At 42.2% G+C, this 20,968-nt stretch overlaps 1 protein-coding gene across 1 annotated transcript in view; it reads left to right on the top strand.

Moving 5' to 3' along the window:
• Positions 1-12,676, top strand: part of TCF4 (transcription factor 4) — a 377,007-nt gene extending 364,331 nt beyond the window's left edge. The window contains exons 15-19 of the mRNA XM_068993643.1: positions 5,962-6,097; positions 7,704-7,866; positions 11,375-11,604; positions 12,269-12,409; positions 12,609-12,676. Of these exons, the coding sequence (XP_068849744.1) occupies positions 5,962-6,097; positions 7,704-7,866; positions 11,375-11,604; positions 12,269-12,405 (666 nt within the window). The 3' untranslated portion in view covers positions 12,406-12,409; positions 12,609-12,676. The remainder of the gene's footprint in view (positions 1-5,961; positions 6,098-7,703; positions 7,867-11,374; positions 11,605-12,268; positions 12,410-12,608) is intronic.
• Positions 12,677-20,968: the final 8,292 nt, after the last annotated feature.

Raw genomic sequence — 20,968 nt, 5'->3', positions numbered from 1 at the left:
TACAGACTTTGATTTTGAGATACCAAAATGTTTCTAACAGCATTTCTGGTTTTGTGTCATTATCTCTGGATCTAAAAACTGATGACAAATTTCCTAAAGTTCCCACCCTATACTCTTTTAGAAGGATTATGGTAGGGGAGAAGGAACTGAGGTCTGAAAGCCTGTTTTGAAGCAGTTATCGCTGGAGATAACATTAACAAGGATTGAATAACTGCCAAATGAAATTTAATACATTTTCCCATCCATGCAATAGGCCTCTTAAATACAACAGAATAATTACTTTCATAATACTCCCTGGAAACAAAGAGAGCAGAAACACTGAATGCCTTTTTTGTTTGTGATGTCTGTTGTGAGCTCGAGGATCAGGAGAAGGATATTTACCAGGGCACTCTCCGTGCATCCCCGCATAAAAACAGCGTTGCCAGCAGCCACCTCATTTGAAGTTGCATATCTTTAAAATCTGTTTATGTTGGAGGAGTTGTGGCAGCTATTAAATTTTGTAATTCAGTTAGACATCTTGGCCTCGGCTTGAGTTGGTGGACTATGATGGTTTTCCCCTCAATGATAAAACGAAAGTGATTTTCATATCTGCATCTACATACACACACACACACAGAGACACAGAGAGAGAGTTTTAAAATGAAAACTCCAGGAAGTAGTTTATCCCTAAACTCTGCTCCCCTCCTCTCTGTGCATGCATGTGTGAGTGTGTATATATATTTGTGTGCTAACTCGAATCAGTCGTGTCTGACTCTTTGCAACCTTATAATAAGACTGTAGCCCACCAGTCTTCTTTCCATGAGATTCTCCAGGCAAGAATAATGGAGTGGGTTGCCGTTTCCTTCCCCAGGGGATCTTCCCAACCCGGGGACTGAACCCATGTCTCCTGCATTGGCAGGCAGATTCCTTACCGCTGGACCTTTGGGTATGCCCTACCAAATTGGAGGAGGGGGACATCTGGTTCCAGGCTGACCTGTTCATGGGATGGTCCACTTCTGCTTCAGAATGATGAGCCAGGCCCTCAGATGATCTCAGCATTCTGAACTCAGAAATACTAAAACAAAGAGGGAGTTAGGGGCAGGTTCAGAACCTGGAAGGATGTACTGGGAGCCCCTGTGAAAGAAGAGTCCAGGGTGTGGTCCAGAGTGGGCAGAAGCCAGAGAGAGAGGTACCAGCAGGGGTGGGAGAGGCTGGGATGGCCCCTGGGGAACAAGGGATGGCCGTAGGTCACAGGAGTTCCCCAGGCCCTGAGCTTTAGTCACCAAATCTTCCTGTTATGGCTGAGTAATATTCCGTCCTGTACCACAACTTCTTCATCCATGTCCCTCCGCCTGTCAATGGACATCTCGGCTGCACCCATGTCCTGGCTGTTGTAAGTAGTGCTCCAGGAACAGGGCTGCATGTGTCTTTTAGAAGTCTGATTTTTCCCAGGGTATGTGCCCAGTAGTGGGATTGCTGGGTCATATGGTAGTTTTATTCCTAAGGAACAAATTTGAGTCCATTCTAATGAAGAGTATAAACCTAGAACTGGCTATACAGAGTGAAATAAGTCAGAAAGTGAAAACCAAATATGCTATATTAACAAATACCTATATGGAATCTAGAAAAATAGTATTGGCGAAGCTATTTACAGAGAAGAAATGGAGACACAGACATACAGAACAGCCTCGTGGACGCCGCGGGGGAAGGGGGGCAGGGCACCGTGAGAAAGTAGCTTTCGTGTGTATACGCTGCCATGTGAAGTAGGTAACCAGCGGGGGTGTAACACAGGGAGCCCAGCCGGGTGCTGTGGGTGACATAGCGGGATGAAGGCGGCAGGGGAGGCTCAGGAGGAGAGGATATGTATATAATGATGACCGATTCACGTCGATGTATGGCAGAGACCACCACAGCATTATAAAACAATTATCCTCTAATAAATAAAATTTAAAAAAAGAAATCTTCCTGTTAAATCTCCTTTTACCTGAGCAAGGCGGAATGAATTTCTGGTCCTTGCTGTTCAAATCACCTCAGTAAATTGATCACTCCATGAAAATTCTACCAAGGATCACTGTAAGCCCCACATGGGCCAGGGCCCACATCTAAGTTATTCACCATGCATCCCCAGCACCTTCCAGAATGACCACATCAGCTAGATTTGCTGAATTAATAAATATACTCTCTGATCAATTAGCAATTATTGAATAATGTTTATATTTTAGTTCTGTCTTCTATTTTTAGCATAGATATATCTAAAACCATATGGTATGTGACTATAAGAAGACTCTATTGTTAAAGACTGCAAAAAAATTTACAATCAGTATTGATAAAGCTGTTTTCATTGGCTGCCTTTTAACTTCATTGCTTATCTAGATGAAAAGGTTCTCAAAATAGGACTTTAATGAAATATGGATTTTCTGGGTGCCATCCTTAGAATTGATTTGTAGGTTAAAGGAATCTGCTTTTTTTCTAGTCACATTATTATGTATTTGTAAGTGGGCAAATCCTGACTCTCACATATACAGACGGCAGTATTGGTCTTGCCATCTATTTCTGAGTTATTCTATTGATGGGTTTGTGCTGGCCATTCACTGTGGTTTTTTTCCTTGTCTCTTATGTGACCAGAAATAATGTTTCTGAGGGAGAAGTAAATAGGGTTAGGAAATGCTGTCTGTGGCCAAGGAAGCAAGCAGAGCAAAGCTAATTCTTCAAATTGGAGTATTATTCCACAGACACGGGCAATGGAATGGATCCTGGAGAGTCAAGCTGATCAGATGGATCCATGGATCTACACCTACCGTTATTGATCCATTTGTTCCCGAAATATACTACAAGAGAGACCTTTCTGATAGCACAGAGAATGGTTTCAACTTCCTTTATGGAAAAGAATGTATTATTTCAGGGGCTCTCAGGTGATCTTTAGAAAATTAAAGTTAGGTAATATGCGTGGATAAAAGCCAACATCTAGTCAGAACAGCCACCTTCTCAAACATATTTATGGATCATTTAAGATTTCGCTGTCATTCTGCAGGAGAAAGATTTAAAACCAAATGGACATGAACAACATAGAGTGCAAAGAGGATCATAAGTGAAAGTAGCCTGACTTCTCAGGTTTCTTAAACTGTGTAGACTCTTACTTATATGTAGTAAGCAAGTATTTTCAGCTGAAACAGCTAACAGTGTTGGTAATTATTGTGCACCTTTGTGTACCAACTGTCTTGCATACTGCTGCTCCTTGCAATAAACCTGAGATTTATTCACTGTCACTTCCAATGTTGTTTTCTCCATTTTGGGTTTGAGTAACTTACCCAAGATTTATAACAAGTAAAGAAACCAGTTACAGTTAGAATCTACATATTTTTAACTCTCATATTGTGTTAATTTTCACTTAGTTATGCTGTCTATCATAATAGTTGAGGCAGAGAAAATAGAAAGGTCATTGGGTGTGGGTTCTTTTAAGAACTAAACATGATCTAGAAGGGAAAAAAAAGAAATTTCTGGATTAATAACTGAATATGTTTTAATTGAAAAGCAATGTCTTAACCTTGAATTGCATCTCAGTTGCCCACAAAGAAGGCTTGAGGGTTTTAACAGAATGATTCTAAAATAGAAGGAGGGTATGGGAGTCTCTGCCACGCTCAGATTGGTGGTTACCTTCAGCGATTCCAACTTAGACTCATCCTTTGTGGAGAGAAATGTAATCCACTGGGAAGGCCAGTAACTATGAATCAGCAGTTGGATAATTATTTAGGTTATACTTAATAACGGTCTTCGCTAAAGAGCTACCATTTGATCAGGGCCTGTAAAATTCATGCTTTCAAGTTGACATCTTAGAATGAAAAGATAGTTGTTGATTGAATCAGTCTTCTAATTGCACAAATATAAAAGTGGAAAAAAGCTATCATTCTTTGGTATGAAAGGGAAATGAAAACATACACAGTGAGAAACGGCTGCAGGGAGCTGGGTGGGCACGGTCTGCCTGCGAGAGGTCAGGCTTCTGTTACAGGTGCAAGGCAGGAGAGGCGTGGCGGTAGTGCTCAGTATGTGAAAAGGGCTGACGCTTACGCCGCGGAGCTCTGGAAGTTAAATCCAGGACCAGTGGCTGCAGTGTCCAAGGAGGCCAACTTGTGCTGGAGATGGAGTAGCTGTTTTGGAAGATAATCAGGTTCTTAATATACCTGAAGCACCCACATGTCAATAGGAACGAGCCACCTTCCAGACTGCTCTGGGGAGGGACACAGGCACCCAGAGGACAGACAGCATGAAGCTCCCCAGATCCCTCAGCTGCAACATTCATCTAAACTTCCCGGTGTGCCCGAGTCCTTAAATCCTGTGCTCTTCTTGCTGTATTTTGTTTTAACTTTTTAAAAAAATTATTTTGAAATTTAAAAAATTATAAAAACGTGGTGTTGGCTTACAGCGCTGTGTTAATTTCTGCTGTCCAGTGGATACATATGTATATACATTCTTTTTCATATTCTTTTCCATTATGGTTTATCACAGGACATTGAATGTATTTCCCTGTGCTGTGCAGTAGGACCTTGTGGTTTATCCATTCTCTGTATAATAGTTTTATTCCTGCTGTATTTTGAATCTCAGCAGTTAGTATGATTTATATGGTCCTCCCCCTTCCCTCTGTATCATCATCTTCTGCATTGTTTTGGAGTCTGTAAAGGTGACAGTTCATACTAGGCTATCTTGAGATAGCACATGCTTCATCTGGTTCTGTGCATTTTATTGTTGCAGTTCAGATTCTTATTGTTGCGCTTGGCGAAAATACTCTTTTAAAACACTGGGTAGCTAAAGAGTGAAGATTTTGCTTTGTGGCTTTCAATTTCGGATTGGGGAAAAACATACACTCTTTGATTCATAGCAGTGTAAATTCATGGAGAGATACTTTTAGTGTTAGACCCACCAAACAATACACTAACAGATAATTACGTGGAATGCCACTGAAGCTTGACTCACGGGTCCTCTTGGTTTCCAAATGGTCAATGGTCTTCCTTGAAGGCGTTCACTATAAAAGTCAGCTATTGCTGTCTCAGTGCCATAAGTTCAACATCTCTGGACCCCAGAGTAGGTAGTAGTAATTAATAAAAAACTCAGCAGTATTTTTTTTCCCAGACCCAGTCATCATGCTGTACTCTATAATTTTATTCTTGGAGTCATCGAGAGTGTTTCCAATATGGTGTCTATCTAGGATCAGAATAGTTTAAAAAAAAAAATGGAAAAATGTCCAAACATCTTTGCATGGCAATGATGGCATTACTGGTGTGTTTAATAAAACCTTTATTGGTACATTTTCCGGTATGGTGGCATTGGCAGAAACGGTCCCCCTTTGGATTTGGAACTCAGCAGCTGATGAAATACAGTAAACATTAATTTGGAATGGGCTGCCAGTTTTGGAAAGCCAGGTGACATTTTATTATATTTGTACCGAGCAGGGGCTACGTCCCATACTGCTGTAGCTTCCGCTGTCAGAGGCTTAGCTGGCATTATGGAAAAAAAAAAAAAAAGAAAAACATGGCAGGCCTGAGAATCTTATCCCCTGAAATGAAAGTCGAATGCCAAATTGAAATTCCTGTAGGATTTCCGATAGCAATGGGGGAATTGAGAAGCCCACAATTAAGCATATGGGCATTAAGATAATTGTCAGATCTGTTGGCGGACATGATAGAAGGCAGATGGGTGCGAATCAGTACGCTCCACCGCAGCACCCTGGGAGACAATTTGACGTTTTACCTGCCTGAGCTCCTCTGCCATATTTGTCACTGGATGTACAGCACAGCATCTTACTGAGCGTTGTGTTTTTTTTTTTTTTTCCCTTCCGCTGAGGACTGTAGCTGCATGTATGATCCTTCAGCGCCCTCTAGTGAAATGCACTGGGGAGTCTTGTTTTCAAAGGCTGGTCTTCCTTCCTTGGGGCCCTGCGGTCGCACCTCTGATGCCCACTTACCTCCGCCGTCCCTCTGGCTCTTTCAGGTCGGGGCCCATCGTGAAGACAGCGTGGCCCTGCGAGGCAGCCACTCTCTCGTTCCGAACCAGGTCCCGGTGCCGCAGCTACCTGTCCAGTCGGCAACTTCCCCTGATCTGAACCCACCCCAGGACCCTTACAGAGGTAGGTCCACCTTGGAGGGGCACGTCTCATTTCCCTGAAACGGTAGACCCCGTGTGCCTCGGTGCCTCCTTGGCATTCATCCCTCAGGAAGCACTGGCCCGTAACCACGAAGCCGTTCCGGTAACAAGATGGTAAGGAAATGGGAAAGGCTTTCGAACGTCGACAGCTAATTGTGTTTCTTCGGTAACTGTTTTCCTCCAGCATCTTCTGAAACCCTGCTCCTGTTTGCAGCAGGGGATGAGACCAGATACTGATGAGAGGAAATGTGATTTTAGCTATTTCCACATTGCGCTCATCCAGATCCTTTAATGTGGTTAGTTGTAGCCTGACAGTGATGTTTCCAAATGAAGAGGAAGGAAGGAAATGGGTTTTTGTTGCTTAAGATGGAAGGAAATGTAGGTACATTTCAAAAATGGGACTCAGTCGGATGAGTCATCTGGCTCTGTCCTGATTGCACCATACCCCTGACTCCTTTCGGCTTTCCAAGACCCCAGGTGGCAGGGCCACAGGAGCAAGACCTGGGTTCCAGGTCCCTCTGCAAATGGCTGGCCCGATGACCAAGAGATGCTTATGTAATACCCCATTGCCCTCACATTGAGAATAAAATGTGCTAACAGTGCCGCAAGAACGGATATGTGTAAGCATTTGTCCAAGTATTAAGCATTCTAAGAATCTGATTGTTAACTATATGTGGGCATGCCTGCCCATTTTTATCCGAATAGTCAGACTTTGATGGCCCTTTCTTTTAAAGAGCCTTCGGGTTTTCTTTGTCTTAGGTCAGCCCTTCTTATTGTGTACAAGCATGACCTGAGGATGTTGTTAAAATGCTGATTCTGGTTCAGTTAGTCTGGGGTTCTGCATTTCTAATGGGCTTCCAGGGGATAAGCATACTCCTGGTCCCCTGATCAGATTTTGAGGGACAAGATTCTGGACACCATAGATTACAGATGGAAGGAAATACTGAACAGACATGCTTCTACCTTAGAAATAAATGATTGCATTTGGGCCACGTTTTAAGATATATTGTGATCTTGGAAAGTTGAGCAGTGGAAGAGCTAGAAATGTCTTCATTGAGCTGCTTTCCATATGTACCATTTTTAAACACTGATTACTCCTCGAGGATAAGAGAAGCCTAATTTCAGAATATCATTAGGGTATGTATTGAAGTCTTGACTGTACGTATTTAGCGTACTCCCTGGGAATTATATTTTAAGGACATTTGTCTATTAAACCATTGCATATGGAAGAAACTCAATATAATAGCTGATATTTACTTGGGTTCTTAATCAGAACATTGAGGTGTGTGATTTTCATGATTATGATTTTCATTGCAATTAAGTTGATGTTTTGTAGACAGTGAAATTACCATCTACTCCAAAAGATTGCAAAATAGAATTTAACCTCAGCGCCAATGCAGGGATAACTTGTTTCTGCAGGTGCATTTTTGAAACTTCACTAAAGATGATGAGGAAAGTGATGGATCACACAGTTGGGCAGTCTGAAATGAATAGCCAGCGGCCCTGCAGCCTGGGGCATGTGTGTCTGTGCCTCGAGGCTTTGGTGGGTGTGTCACCTGCTCTCTCTCTCTTTTTTTTTTTGTCTGTAGGCATGCCACCAGGCTTGCAGGGCCAGAGTGTCTCCTCCGGCAGCTCTGAGATCAAATCCGACGACGAGGGTGACGAAAACCTGCAAGACACGAAATCTTCCGAGGACAAGAAATTAGATGACGACAAGAAGGATATCAAATCCATTACTAGGTCAAGATCTAGGTAACAGTATATAATACTGTCGCTTCATTTAATTCCTTTATTGGACTTTGATGAAGTGAACAGAACAGGAAGAAACTATTCAGTTTTTTCCTGGAAGGTAAATCTGCAGCTAAAAATTAAAAAGGAAAGGCTTGCTCTAGAGGCACGAACGTATCATTTGAGATACCTGTACTCTAGGAAAGCCGAAACTGCCTTTGCATTTATGAATTTGGACCCAATGCTGATAATGACACAAAACGGCAAAAACAATTTATCACCAATTCAAATGCAAGCAGTCGATTTGTAAGACTGCTTATTCTACGAATTTGGTCAGAAATGTTCTTCCGAAAATACTTCTAAAAAGAGATCCTATTGCTATTGAAAGCTCAATTGATATATGTGCAGTTGTAACTTTTTCCTTACCTTGAAAGTGAGAAAGTACCGATTTCCCAGCCTAAGTCTACATGTGTTGAGAGATATATATATGTATGTATAAGAGTAGTACCTATGTTGCTATTTTTTTTCTTGGCTACTCCTTTCTACAGAAAATTCAATTGCAGGAAAATACCTTCTGATCAGTTTTCTCAGCTCCCCAATATCTTTAAATTAGAATCTGTCTCCTTGAACTGTAATCTGATAAGCAGATGGACTTTTTGGAACATCGTGACACCCACGTTCTTTGCCTTGGTGCTCTTGGATAATTTTTATTTGGAAATTTAATGAGCTGTACTATGACAGTGCCTCCCTTTATAAACAACATTTGTTTGGCTGCCCTGGGTCTTAGTGTGGGCCTGTGGGATCTAGTTCCCTGACCAGGGATCAGATTCAGGCTCCTGCGTTGGGAGCACAGAGTCTTCGCCGCTGGACCGCTAGAGAAGTCCTGATTCCTCCCTTTTAGAGGCCGTCGTTCTCAAGGTTATGCCTAGGGTCCTTTAGGGATTAAGGACATGCCATCTTTTCATATTGCCTTTGTAGTTATATTTGTTACTAAGTTCTACCACAGTTTTGAAAATTCTGGAACCTTCGCGCTTACACCTTTCCACCATTGCTGTGGTTTCCTGGCCCTTGGGCATTTCCTAACTCTTGCCTTGGAATGATAAGACGTTCCCAGGAGGGCCTTTGACATCCTTAGCAATTTCTCTGTTAATTCAGTCAACTCTTGGTAACTTAACTAGTGGCCGTAACACATGCATTTTTAGTTCATTCTTTGAAGTCTCAATGCAGCATTTAAACTTGCTGTTAAGAACCTTCTTGTTTCAAAGGTCACTCTCTTGACGTTCACTTAGGACTCCAAAACTGTTGTCTGGCAAGGCTTTCCAAATCTAGGCAGTTTTGTTTGCATAAACAACTTGTAAGTGGATAACCCATTCTCATTCATTACTGGCCTGAATACACTTGGAAAACAATTTCCCATGTTCAGCCCCACTTTGGAAAAAGTGTGGCATATGTTTGCTATGTAAAAACATTACCCAAATTTTTACCTTCTGGACAGGACCAGCAGAAACTCGACTCTGTTCTCATTTTGCTTGTTACATCTTACTTTTGTGGTGGGCTGTGGGCGTGAATTCACAGTCACCTTGAATTTCTTGGCGTTGGCCGAGGTCATGGATGGGAGAGAGATGGGCCGGCAGAGGAAGTGAGGAAGAGAATCAGATGGCGGAGAAAGAGAGCTTTCTGATGGGCTCAGTTCAGCTGTGCATTCATCAGCACACATCCAAGGCAGACAGTCCCATCTGGAAGGGAGTTTAACCTACAGGAAGGCGAGCCAAGGCTTAAAGCATCTTTCTTTGGTGTCTTCCTCCCTTGCAAGTACTCTTGGCTTACTTGCGTGCATCATCTTTGTGGGCAGCATGTGCTGCAGCCCAGGGATCCACTCCATTTCTGCCTGACTGGGTCTTCTGTGTCATGATGCGTCCTCACTGCAATGTGGAAGTTACACAGAGATCCTTCACAGTGGAAGACTTGGAGCCATTCATGTTTTAAATTCTTTTTAACTTTTTTAAAAAATAATGTTTTGACCCATCTAAGCAGCATGTGGGATCTTAGTTTCCTGACCAGGGATTGAACCCATGGCCCTCGGCAGTGCAAGCGCAGAGTCTAGACCACCGGACCCCCAGGGAGGTCCTGAACGCATAGATTTTAAGCCAGTACTCCTTAAGTGTACATTGAAGTGAGTAGATGGCTTCCCACATGTTCCTCCAGCTCTGAAAGGTTGTGATTCATATGTTCATTCAGATTCAGCTTTTCAGATACATGGAATATTAAGGTCGAGGCTCACCTTGTTGGTCCTTGGGGTCAGTGCTCAGATCTCTAGGTTGACATCCTTACAGATGGTCACTGCCATTTTGCTCCTTATAATGGAGTTTTTGAGTGAAGTATACTTCATTTTTAATGTCGCTAATGCTCAAAAAAGGTTCTTGTTCATGTTAATTCAGACTGTCCCACTTGGAGTTCCTTGCTCTGTTCTTTCTAAGGCATCTCCCATGCCCCTCTTTTTTAAGTGATTCCCCAGAAACAGTTAGAAACCTTGATGCCATGAAATCCTCCTGATATGACAGGCTTTCCAAGTAGCTCATCATCATCCTATCTGCCTCCCATTCAAAAGTTTATAACTTATCAGGATCTCACCCAGAAGTAGAAGTCACCTTGTCTTTCCAGACTGCTGGCTCCAACCATGCCTTTGAGTGAATCATTTCTGTTCTCAACAATCAGAGATCAGCTTTCCGGCTTCATTTTTGTCTCACAATGAGGTCGTGGTCATTGATAACCAGTAAGTTTTAGTTGAGTTGGGTTGGGTTTGCCTGAAACTCAGGTTTCCCCAACCTGTCTCGTGACCGTAAACATCCATAATGTTAAAGGTTATGGAGATGATGTTTTTCTAACCTTGCTATATTTAATACATGGAGAAAGTGAGACTCGGATACAGTAAGTGGCCTGATCAAGCCCTCCAAGCTGGTTAGCAGACAGCAGGCCCTCGTGTTCACTCATTCATTGTCTTGAATGGATGACCTTCTTAATCCTGTTAGAGCTGCATTGTGTTAATTTTGAAGTATCCACATCGTTTTTCAGTCCCTTGTTTTCCTCTGGTTCACATGTCACATTATGAAAGTTTTAAAAAAAAGAAAACAAAACCAGTTTCGGTCTCCAGCACTTTCTGGATTGCGGTCCTGAAGCGTAGCTTGAGCCGGAGTTGGCCGTGCAGTGCTTCGCCGCACTTGGCTTTATGGACCAGAGCCGTGATTTCCCTTTTTGGCTCCCTTCTATCCATACGGTGCACTTGGGACCCCAGTCTGAACCTCTCCTGTTGGGCTTGGGTTTTATATCTGTGAGACTCTTGAATGTCTCACGCAGGGACTGTCATAACCACCTAAAGCAATGCCGAGCCCTGGCAGAGAGAAAACTCCACCAGGGACAAGGGCTTGAGATGGGAAAGCTCCCCGACAGCTCGGGAAGAAATCGGAGGGAATTTAGAAACCGTCCCTTTCCGCCCCCCCATTAGAAAATGCCGCGTCTTCCCCTGTGTCCGCAGCAATAACGACGACGAGGACCTGACGCCCGAGCAGAAGGCGGAGCGGGAGAAGGAGCGGCGGATGGCGAACAACGCCCGCGAGCGCCTGCGCGTGCGCGACATCAACGAGGCGTTCAAGGAGCTGGGCCGCATGGTGCAGCTGCACCTCAAGAGCGACAAGCCGCAGACCAAGCTCCTGATCCTCCACCAGGCCGTGGCCGTCATCCTCAGCCTGGAGCAGCAAGTCCGAGGTCAGGGCGGGCGGCCGGGTTCCTTGCGGAGGTCAGGGTGGAGCCCGAGGGTCGCGGCCGAGGCACCCCTAGCATTGCGGGGCCGCTCCCGTGTTTCAGCCACGCGGCAGCCTACAGGGCAGCCCCCCTTCCCCCTGTAGTGAAGCCCCGGGAGTTCCCTTACAGCTGGGACGGACGTTACCCTAGGTCCTCTCAGCAATCCCAGCTCAGCATCTTCGCTTGGGGCTTCCAGGTGGCCCCGGGGTAAAGACTCCGCCTGCCAGGGCAGGAGACGTGGGTTCAATCCCTGGGGCGGGAGGAGCCCCAGCAGGGGGACACGGCCGCCCACGCCGGCCTTCTTGTGGGGCGCATCCCGTGGACGGACGAGCCTGGCGGGCTGCGGTCCCCGGGGTCGGAAAAGAGGGGAACGGGACCTGGCGACTGAACAGCAAATACTTGCTTTACCGACTTTCTTAGACCGTAAGCGCCCGCAGAGTTGCCCCAGGCAGATGAGGGAGGTTGAGCCAGGGAATCGCAGCGGTGCGCATTTTCCCGCTCGGCCCTCTTGTTCTGGAAGGCAGAACCTGAGAGAAGGGCTGAGCAGACCCGCAGAAGCGTAGCATGACTGCCCCACACCAGAAGCCCTGGGTGAGACCTCAGCCCTCCATGCTCTCCTGTCCCACAGAAAGGAACCTGAACCCGAAAGCCGCGTGTCTGAAGAGAAGGGAAGAAGAGAAGGTCTCCTCGGAGCCGCCCCCGCTGTCCTTGGCGGGCCCGCACCCCGGCATGGGAGACGCGTCCAACCACATGGGACAGATGTGAAAGGGCAAGTGTGTTCCAGCCGTTTCCGAAGGCGTCCCCCTGTGTCAGGCGCCCAGGCGTCAGCCCTGAGAGTCGTATCTGACCCAGAAGCGCACACTGATTTTCCCTACCTTGGGGGGGTGGGGGGGGGACGGAATTTAAAAATGAAAGCTTCCCTTCTCTGTTACAAACATACTAATTCATCTTTCTCTCTTCTCTCTCAGGTCCAAGTTGCCACATTGCTTCATTAATACGAGAGACCACTTCCTTAACAGCTGTATTATCTTAAACCCACATAAACACTTCTCCTTAACCCCTTTTTTTGTAATATAAGACAAGTCTGAGTAGTTATGAATCGCAGACGCAAGAGGTTTCAGCATTCCCAATGATCAAAAAACCGAAAAACAAAAAAAAAGAAAAAAAACGTGCAACTTAGGGGTTGACTCTCTTTAACATATCATTCAGAATGTGCAGTGTGTGCAGGCTGAGACGCAGCCCAGAGACTGAATGGCAATCTTTCCACACTGTGGAACAATGCATTTGTGCCTAAACTTCTTTTGGAAAAAAAAAAAAAAAAGTATATAATTAATTTGTAAGTCTGAAAAAAAATATTTAATTTAAAAAAAATTGTAAACTTGCAATAATGAAAAAGTGTACTTCTGAAGAAAAACGACATGACCGTTTTTGTTGGTATTCAAGTCAGCTAGTGTTTATAATGACCGGATATCGAATAAGGGAAGCCCGGCTGCCCTCGTAACAAAACCAGCAAATATCCTGATGACAGCGAAGTGATGACATTAGCCATTCCTTAGGGTAGGAGGAACAGATGGATCTTATAGACCTATGACAAATATATATATAAATATATATATAAATATATATTAAAAATTTAGTGACTATGGTAAGCTTTTGTTCATTTGTTTCAGACTTTTTTCTCCTGTAAAAAAATAGTACTGATTAACTTTTTTAAAAGAAAGATTTTACTGTAAATACGGAGGTGTTTTTTTTGGTTTTGGTTTTTTTTTGGGTCTGATTTCTGTCCCTCTCCCTGGTTTGTTCTCATAACCTGTAGTGCCAACTCTGCTTCCAGAGCAGGTAGTACAGGATGAAATGCTGACCCTGATGTTGCTTTTCATTCATAAATAAGTAGAAAATTGTTTCTTCAGTCTTTTGGGAACACAGGACTTAAAAGTCACATCATGTGTAGATATTACCAAGCAGCATTACCAAGACATGGCAAAGAGTTTGTCTGAATTGGAATGTTGCTGTTTGTGGCCCTCTTCCGGGATTTTCAGAGGTACAAGGTTAGAATGCTACAATGTTACCACCGTGCCTTCCAATGTTTATATCATCGGAAACATAACATAATCAAAGTGGCTGTGATTTAACAAAATGATTAAAGTGTTACCTACATGTGTAGCCGAAGTAGTGTGCAGTGAGGTGTTTCTGAATACATGGTCAGATTTTTGGAAAAAAACAAAAACAAAAAAAACAAGTAAAGTTCAACAACCATCCAATGAGAAAATTGCAAGTAGTGTGACAGAGCTGATTGATTTTGTTGCTTTCTTGATTTTTTTTTTTTTTTCAAAATGGGTTTACTAAGATGTAGAATGACTTAACTGCCTCCTCCTTTGTCTGGGAAAAAAGAAATGCCAATATTCAATCGTCATGCAGCATTATCTCAAGCCTTATAAGTCCTAAAGCATTAAGTTGCACTTTCTTGAGGAGGGGTAGTGCAGTATTTCTCTGGCCAGTATGAATGAAGTTTATACTTAACATATTTGATAGAAACATAGACAAGCTATGGCACAGCAGCTCGTCAGATAGCTAGCTTTGACGTCTGGGCACAATTGAACCAACTTCCATTGTGAATCTTTATAATGATTGACTTTGGTGTATAGTGCAGTAAAGAAATAGTGCTCCTAGTTAAGTATTTGTCAGCATCCTTTCGTCTCTAACTCGTTTCTATTTTTACAGCCACACAATCTTGGCATGTATTAAGAAAAAAAAAATCCCTTGTTCAAGTAGTTTTTCCACCTATCAGCACTGAGTACATGCCATAAACCCATGAAATGGTCTAAATGTTCCATCTGTTCTCCTGTTTTGCCAGTTATATAGTAATGAAATACATTTGTAAATTTTATGCAACAAATGGCAACCATATCATTATTTTGAAATTGTGTATGTAAAAGTTATATTTTTACATGTAGACTCTTGTTATTATGTGTTTTAATACATTGTATCAGTTTTTGTTTCTCTCTTTTTTTTTTAAAACGGTGTGGTTTCAAAACCGTCTCATTGAAATGAAATAGTGAGCTACAAGAATCTGAATTTTATGTTCATTTCTGAAAATGTAAGAACAAATAAGATAGTTACCACGTGGTCATCTTTTACAAACCCATAAACATTTTGATTAGCTGTGTGTGTGTTCAGAACTGTAAATATGTTCAGTAGTGATAAAACGGAAATACTTTGATTTGTTGATAAGTTCCTAAAATGTGGAGGTGGATTAAAACCTTAGAATAGCAGGAATCAGACTTCATGAAACGTTATTTTGAGGCTTCCCTGTGAAAATGGACGAACAAAGGGGCTCAGAGAAGGGCATGGAAGACAATATTGTATACTCTTCCCCTCCTCCTGAATAATGTGTGTACTTGTACCCTCAGTATGTTGAAGATTTCCTTTTAGTGGTACATTCTGCACTCATTTTGTATACTCTTTATCAAGGCGGGTATCCCTAGGAACAATATTATATAGGAAGCAGGTATCTTCTGATCACATTCAGGATAAGTGTATAGAAGAAAGTACGGTGTTTACTCTTTAGGGAACTGGAAACACTCCCTGCATTGATGTACATTTTAAGATTGGCACTTTTGATACATGTTATTATCAAGGTGCTTTCATAGAGCTGATTTAGAGATTTTCAAATCTGTAAACAAAGCAAAAAAAGAATTAAATTGTAGTTCTTGGGTTCTTTTTTAAATTGGTGCTTTATGTTTTGTTCTCACTCAAACAGAGTAAAAGCTGCAATTTACTGTTCACCAGCTTTGACCCATTCATTAATCAGTCATGTAATACCTCTATTGTGGAATTCCCTTTGGAAATAAGTGGAAAGCTTTTCTAACGGCCATCAATGCTGCTCACTACTTTTTGCTTGGTGGAGAAACATCCACGGCCATCCATATACATTGGGTTGTATCCCTATTTAAAAAAAAAAAAAAAGATGAAAGGGAATGTAGCCTTTTTAGTGTGTTTTTTTTCTTGTTTTGTGATTATCAAACCCAGGTAAGATATTGGTATTCTGCGCTGGATTTTCAGATGAAATTTAGCAGAAGACAGTTAGGATCAAAGTACTATACAGGCATTTCGTAAGGGTCCATACTATACTATGTATATGATGAAACTTAGGCTGGGGATCTGTTTAAGAGAGTTGGACTTTGAAAGCAACTTGGAACGGTTGATCCACCTCCACATTCAAGTGATTTATGAATATGCAGACTAGGGGTCTGTTCATCTAGCCAGTTTTCCCATTTGTCTTCTGTGTAGCTGCAAGGAACACTAATGTTGATACAACGGTCAGTCCACCCAGTAACGCAACTGGTTCTGATTCCGTCTTCCCATTCCTTTTTTTGTTTCTCGCTTTTTTTTCGAATTCTTGATTTTTTTTTTTTTTAATTTGTGATCTTTATTTTGATGAGGGATTGGGGGGGTGAGGGTGGGGAGGGTGTTGAACCAAGACTTGGGGTTAAGAGGATTTTCGTCTTGGATCCAACAGGCAGAATATGATCTGTGTCCAAAAGTGAACTTGAGTCAGGAATGAAACAATTTCAGCATAAACAAGCACAAAAATTTAGTCTGCTGGCTGACTGGAAACAAAAAAAAAGTCAAGATGGAATATGAGGAATTCCAACACAATGGGGCACCAAGGCCTCTAGGCCGCTCTTTTTATTTTGGTTTGGTTCTGTTTGTTTTTCTTTAGAGACATGCTCTTTCTCATGGGACTTGAAGTGGACTCATCTTTGTGCAGTGCTGGTTTTGCCATACTCATTTCAAGTATTATAGACATATGTAATGGTGAAAATATATGAACTGTGGCCTTTTTCATTCTTGTTACTTGTGATGCAATTAAGTGAAGATAAGAAAAAAAAAAAAAAAGCAGAGACTTACCATGTATCAGTGCCTGGCTTTTTGTTATAAAGCTTTGTTTGTCTAGTGCTCTTTTTGCTATAAAATAGACCGTAGTACACCCTAGTAGGAAGAAAAACTAAATTTAAAAATAAAAAATATATTTGGCTTATTTTTCGCAGGAGCAATCCTTTTATACCATGAATATTACAAAAAAAAATTGTCAGATTCTGAATATTTCTTCTTTGTAGATTTTTGGAATCATTATGAGTAAAAGTTTGTTACTTTATTTTACTATTTAAAAGATGTTATTTTACCATGTGTTACTGAGATGAAATTGTATGGTAGCTTTTTTTGTTTGTTTTTTGTTTTTGTTTTTGTTTTTTTTTTAGTTGTAGGTCGCAGCGGGGAAAATTTTTGCGACTGTACACATAGCTGCAGCATTAAAAATGAAAAAAAATTGTTAAAAAAAGAAAAAAAGGGAAAACATTTCAAAAAAAAAAAGATAAACAGTTACACCTTGTTTTCAATGTGTGGCTGAGTGCCTCGATTTTTTCATGTTTTTGGTGTATTTCTGATTTGTAGAAGTGTCCAAACAGGTTGTGTGCTGGAGTTCCTTCAAGACAAAAACAAACCCAGCTTGGTCTAGGCCATTACCTGTTTCCCATCTGTAGTTATTCGATGAAGTCATGTACATGACCGTTCTGTAGCAATAAATGTGCCATTTTTATAAACTGTTTCTGATACTTGTTTCATTTCATTTTGCATTGTCCATAGAGCTCTGATTCTCTGCTGTAAGTAAAACGGCATCTAGATTTCATTTTCCAAGTGTTGGAGGTATTGACAGCTTAACAAACAAAACATAACAAAAAAAAAATCATAAAAACAAATTGAAAAGCAAAGCACATGATTGACCAAGAAAGAGATGCCCTTAATGAAGGTGGAACCAGATGCATGCAAAACAAAAAGAAAACTGTCTAGAGGATTAACTAATGGAAGGGATCTGATTAACATGCGTGTTATCACGGCAGCTATGCATTTGAAGAGCTTTGAACTGCGCCGTTGTTGCCAGTGTTTTTGGTTGGGCTGCAGCTTAAGTCAAGTCAGCCTTAAACTTTTGGATCAGTTGGTCAACTGTTTGCCAGAACCTCCTCAGCTAGACCTTTTCAGTCAGAATTCTAAAATGATTTCTTTTGTATCACTTTGTGAAGAATTGACTATTGTTAACCACAGTTAATATTCCACTGTATTGATACTTTCTCAAACTTTACCCACCCCACTACTTCTGGTTGATTCTGTTGACTAGTAATCCAGATGTAAGCAACCAGACGGGCTTTTTTCTAACTTGTACAAACTGATGCGTGTCATCTATGATGGGAGGGGGGAAAATGTACAGACTAAAATTATTCAGTGTTATGTACTGTAACTTAATATTTTTGTAGAGTGGACATCAATCTCCTTTGCAAAACCTGGAGGCTGTTTCAACATTGCATTGTAGAAATGTAAAGTCGTGTATGCAATGGAAAGAAAGCCCGTGATTAGATAAACGCTTCATCACAGAATGTTCTAAATCCAGTATGTGGTTTTGGGGGATGTCTCCATATCGCTGTTGTACTTTTTCTAATGGGGTTTAGTGACTAGTTTGCCTGAAGGAAAATGGGATAACGCCATTTGGTTCACATATGAGATGCCCTCCATAGCCAAATGTTGGGATTTTCCCCCCCTCTGGATTGTTTGCAGATATTTAAATTTTATGAAATTTCCAAAGATTTTGGTTGATAAGCCCTTTTTCCTTCTAAATGATTTGAGATGTTCTTATGTTCTACTGTGTGTTTTAAATATAGATAAAAAAAAAAAGCCACAAGCTTTTAGTCTTTTTTAGTGTTATATTTAATCATCTCACTGTTACCAAAAAAAGGGGGGGAGGGATGAGCTTGGGCACCACTTCAGTGTCTCTTTATCTAGTCTATTAACATTACGTCTTATTTTAAAGGACCACATTAAACAAGAAACTCTTGACTTTGATTCATTGTTCAAAGGGAAGTTAAATTGCTGGGGTGACTAAAATAGTATCCAAAAGTTAAGAAGATACCAGTAATGTTGGAAACAAAGAGGGAAAGGTCATGAAAAGGAGTTGAAGCAGGCAGTCATCTTTAGTCTCATAATTGGATCCATTCATATAAGACCCAGTGAAGTTTTTATTCTAGGCTCTAATTATCAACCACCTTTCTCTTGACCAACAGCCTAAAACATTGATTTGTAAGCCACTTTAAAGCATGCGAACAACCAAAAGAACTAGTATGTTTCTCATAAAAAATCACTCCAGAATCATACATGTAAATCGCACTTGGGACCCTTAATGCTATGCCGGCTAAAAGGGCCTATGGTTGCCAAGCCATGCTGCTCCTCCAAACGAGTTGCAAGGCCACCTGCTTACTGGCCATCCTGTGTTTTAAAGAATATAGCCAGTTTGGAAAGGACTTAGAGGGGCAAGAAGAGCCAACCTTGGTATTCCTGAGGGATCCTTTACATTGAGAAGGTTTGTTAACCAAATGTGGACGCGCATGAAGACCTTCAAGTCTTCAGGAAAGGACTCAGTGCCACAGCTGGGAGAAGACACTAGTAGTGTAAGCACCAGTGCCTTGAGGTGCAACCCTCAAGAGAGGTTAGGTGCCATGGATTCACAACAGTCAGATCAGCCAGCCAGCCATTATCCAGGTATTTGTCTGGATGCCAGACCTTAAGATGACTGGATCTGCACCGTATCTGTACCTAGCAAGTATCGTAGTTTAGCAGGAGTTTTGCTATGGAAGGTGTGTCTCTGAAACAGGGTTTCTTAACATTTTTGACTTGTGGACCCTTTGAAGATGAATGAACTCACTCCATACCAAAAAAAAAAAAAAGACGTGTTAAGGTTAAGTTTACGTACAGCTTTAAGGAGCTGATGACTCTATAGAGTCATAGAGATGTAGACACTTGAGATGCTTGTTCATGGATCCTGGGTTAAGAAAAACCCCCATACGGTAACTAAAGCTGCAGGGTTTGAAAAACTAGAGCAATTTCATTTACCTTAACCGAGATGGCTGAGCCTAAGCAGAACTGCACTGGTGTCTGGCTTCTGGGTAAAAGACCCTTTGTGTAACACAAAAAATAATACAGCCCTCATTCACATCTGTCACGCTATATTTAGACGTCAAATGGCTTTGGCATTCGTATGAACGTTCTTGTAAGAGGAAGCAGAAACTTGCCAAGTGCAAAGTGAAAATGCTCGTGTGGAATCAGACCTGCTGGCTTGAGGTCTCGGATGGTAACCAGCCCACGGATGAGGAACACTCTCATTCTTGACCAAAAGTGACCCAATTTTTAAGAACAGGACAGCCTTGTTTTTTGCCAGGACTTCTTTTACTTTACATAATCTGGATCTGTGAGTGGGGTGAGGCCATTTTAAAGGGTGAGGATGTAAAGGCCGAGTGATGGGCTCCAGTCCTTAAAGCTAAAGAAAGTAACCAGTGTCCTGACTGTCCAGTTGCCCCCGTGCTGGGCACCTCCCTCAAATGACAGGTCTGACTCCACATTTTAACAGGATCCTGCCCCTCCTCGCCCCTCCCCAGCTGAATCCAGGTCCATTTTTTGTTTTGCTTTAATCTTTGCTACTGCCGCCTTGTAGATTTTTTTTTAATAGCGTTTCTAAATTTCTCTGCAGTTCTCATTTTCAACCTTATTCTACAAATTGTTCAGATATAACTAGATGTGAGAATGTTCATGCCTTACATATGAGACTGCTAACCAAACAAAAATGTGCACCCTGGCCCACTTCTTCTAAAATAAACTTTATATTCTGGAATAATTTTAGATTTACAGAACAGTTGCAAAGATAATACACAGCATTCCTATATACCCCTCACCAAGTTTCCCCTAAAGGGGAAATGTCGCATGACAGTGGTGAAGTAAAAGTGAAATGAAAGTGTTAGCCACTCAGTCGTGTCCGATTCTTTGCGACTCCATGGACTATAGCCTGCCAGGCTCCTCTGTCCATGGCGTTCTCCAGGCGAGGATACTGGGGTGGGTGGGCATTCGCTTTTCCAGGGGGATCTTCCTGACTCAGGGACTGAACCCGAGTCTCCTGCATTGCAGGCAGATTCTTTACCATCTGAGCCACTGCATGACCGTGGCACATTTGTCAAAACTACGAAATTAACAGTGCCGTCATCTCTCAGGATCCCCCAGGAACTGGCTCCAGGAGCCCCTGCAGAGACCCCAGTCTGCAGGTGGGCAAGTTCATAGTAGACGGTGGTAGAGTGCATTCCGCCCTCTATCCACGGGTTCGGCATCCCCAGATGCAGAAGCCTGACTGTACTCCTATTGAATTTCGCCGGTTTTCACTAGTGTCCTTTTTGTGCTCCAGAATCCAGTCCAAGATCTCCTCTGTGCAGTAGTCGAGCTCACCCGGGTGCTAGCA

This window comes from Capricornis sumatraensis, chromosome 21 (assembly GCF_032405125.1).
Source record: "Capricornis sumatraensis isolate serow.1 chromosome 21, serow.2, whole genome shotgun sequence".
Lineage (NCBI taxonomy): Eukaryota > Metazoa > Chordata > Mammalia > Artiodactyla > Bovidae > Capricornis > Capricornis sumatraensis.
Note: the sequence above shows the minus strand (reverse complement) of the source record. Positions and strands in the feature narration are given on the sequence as shown.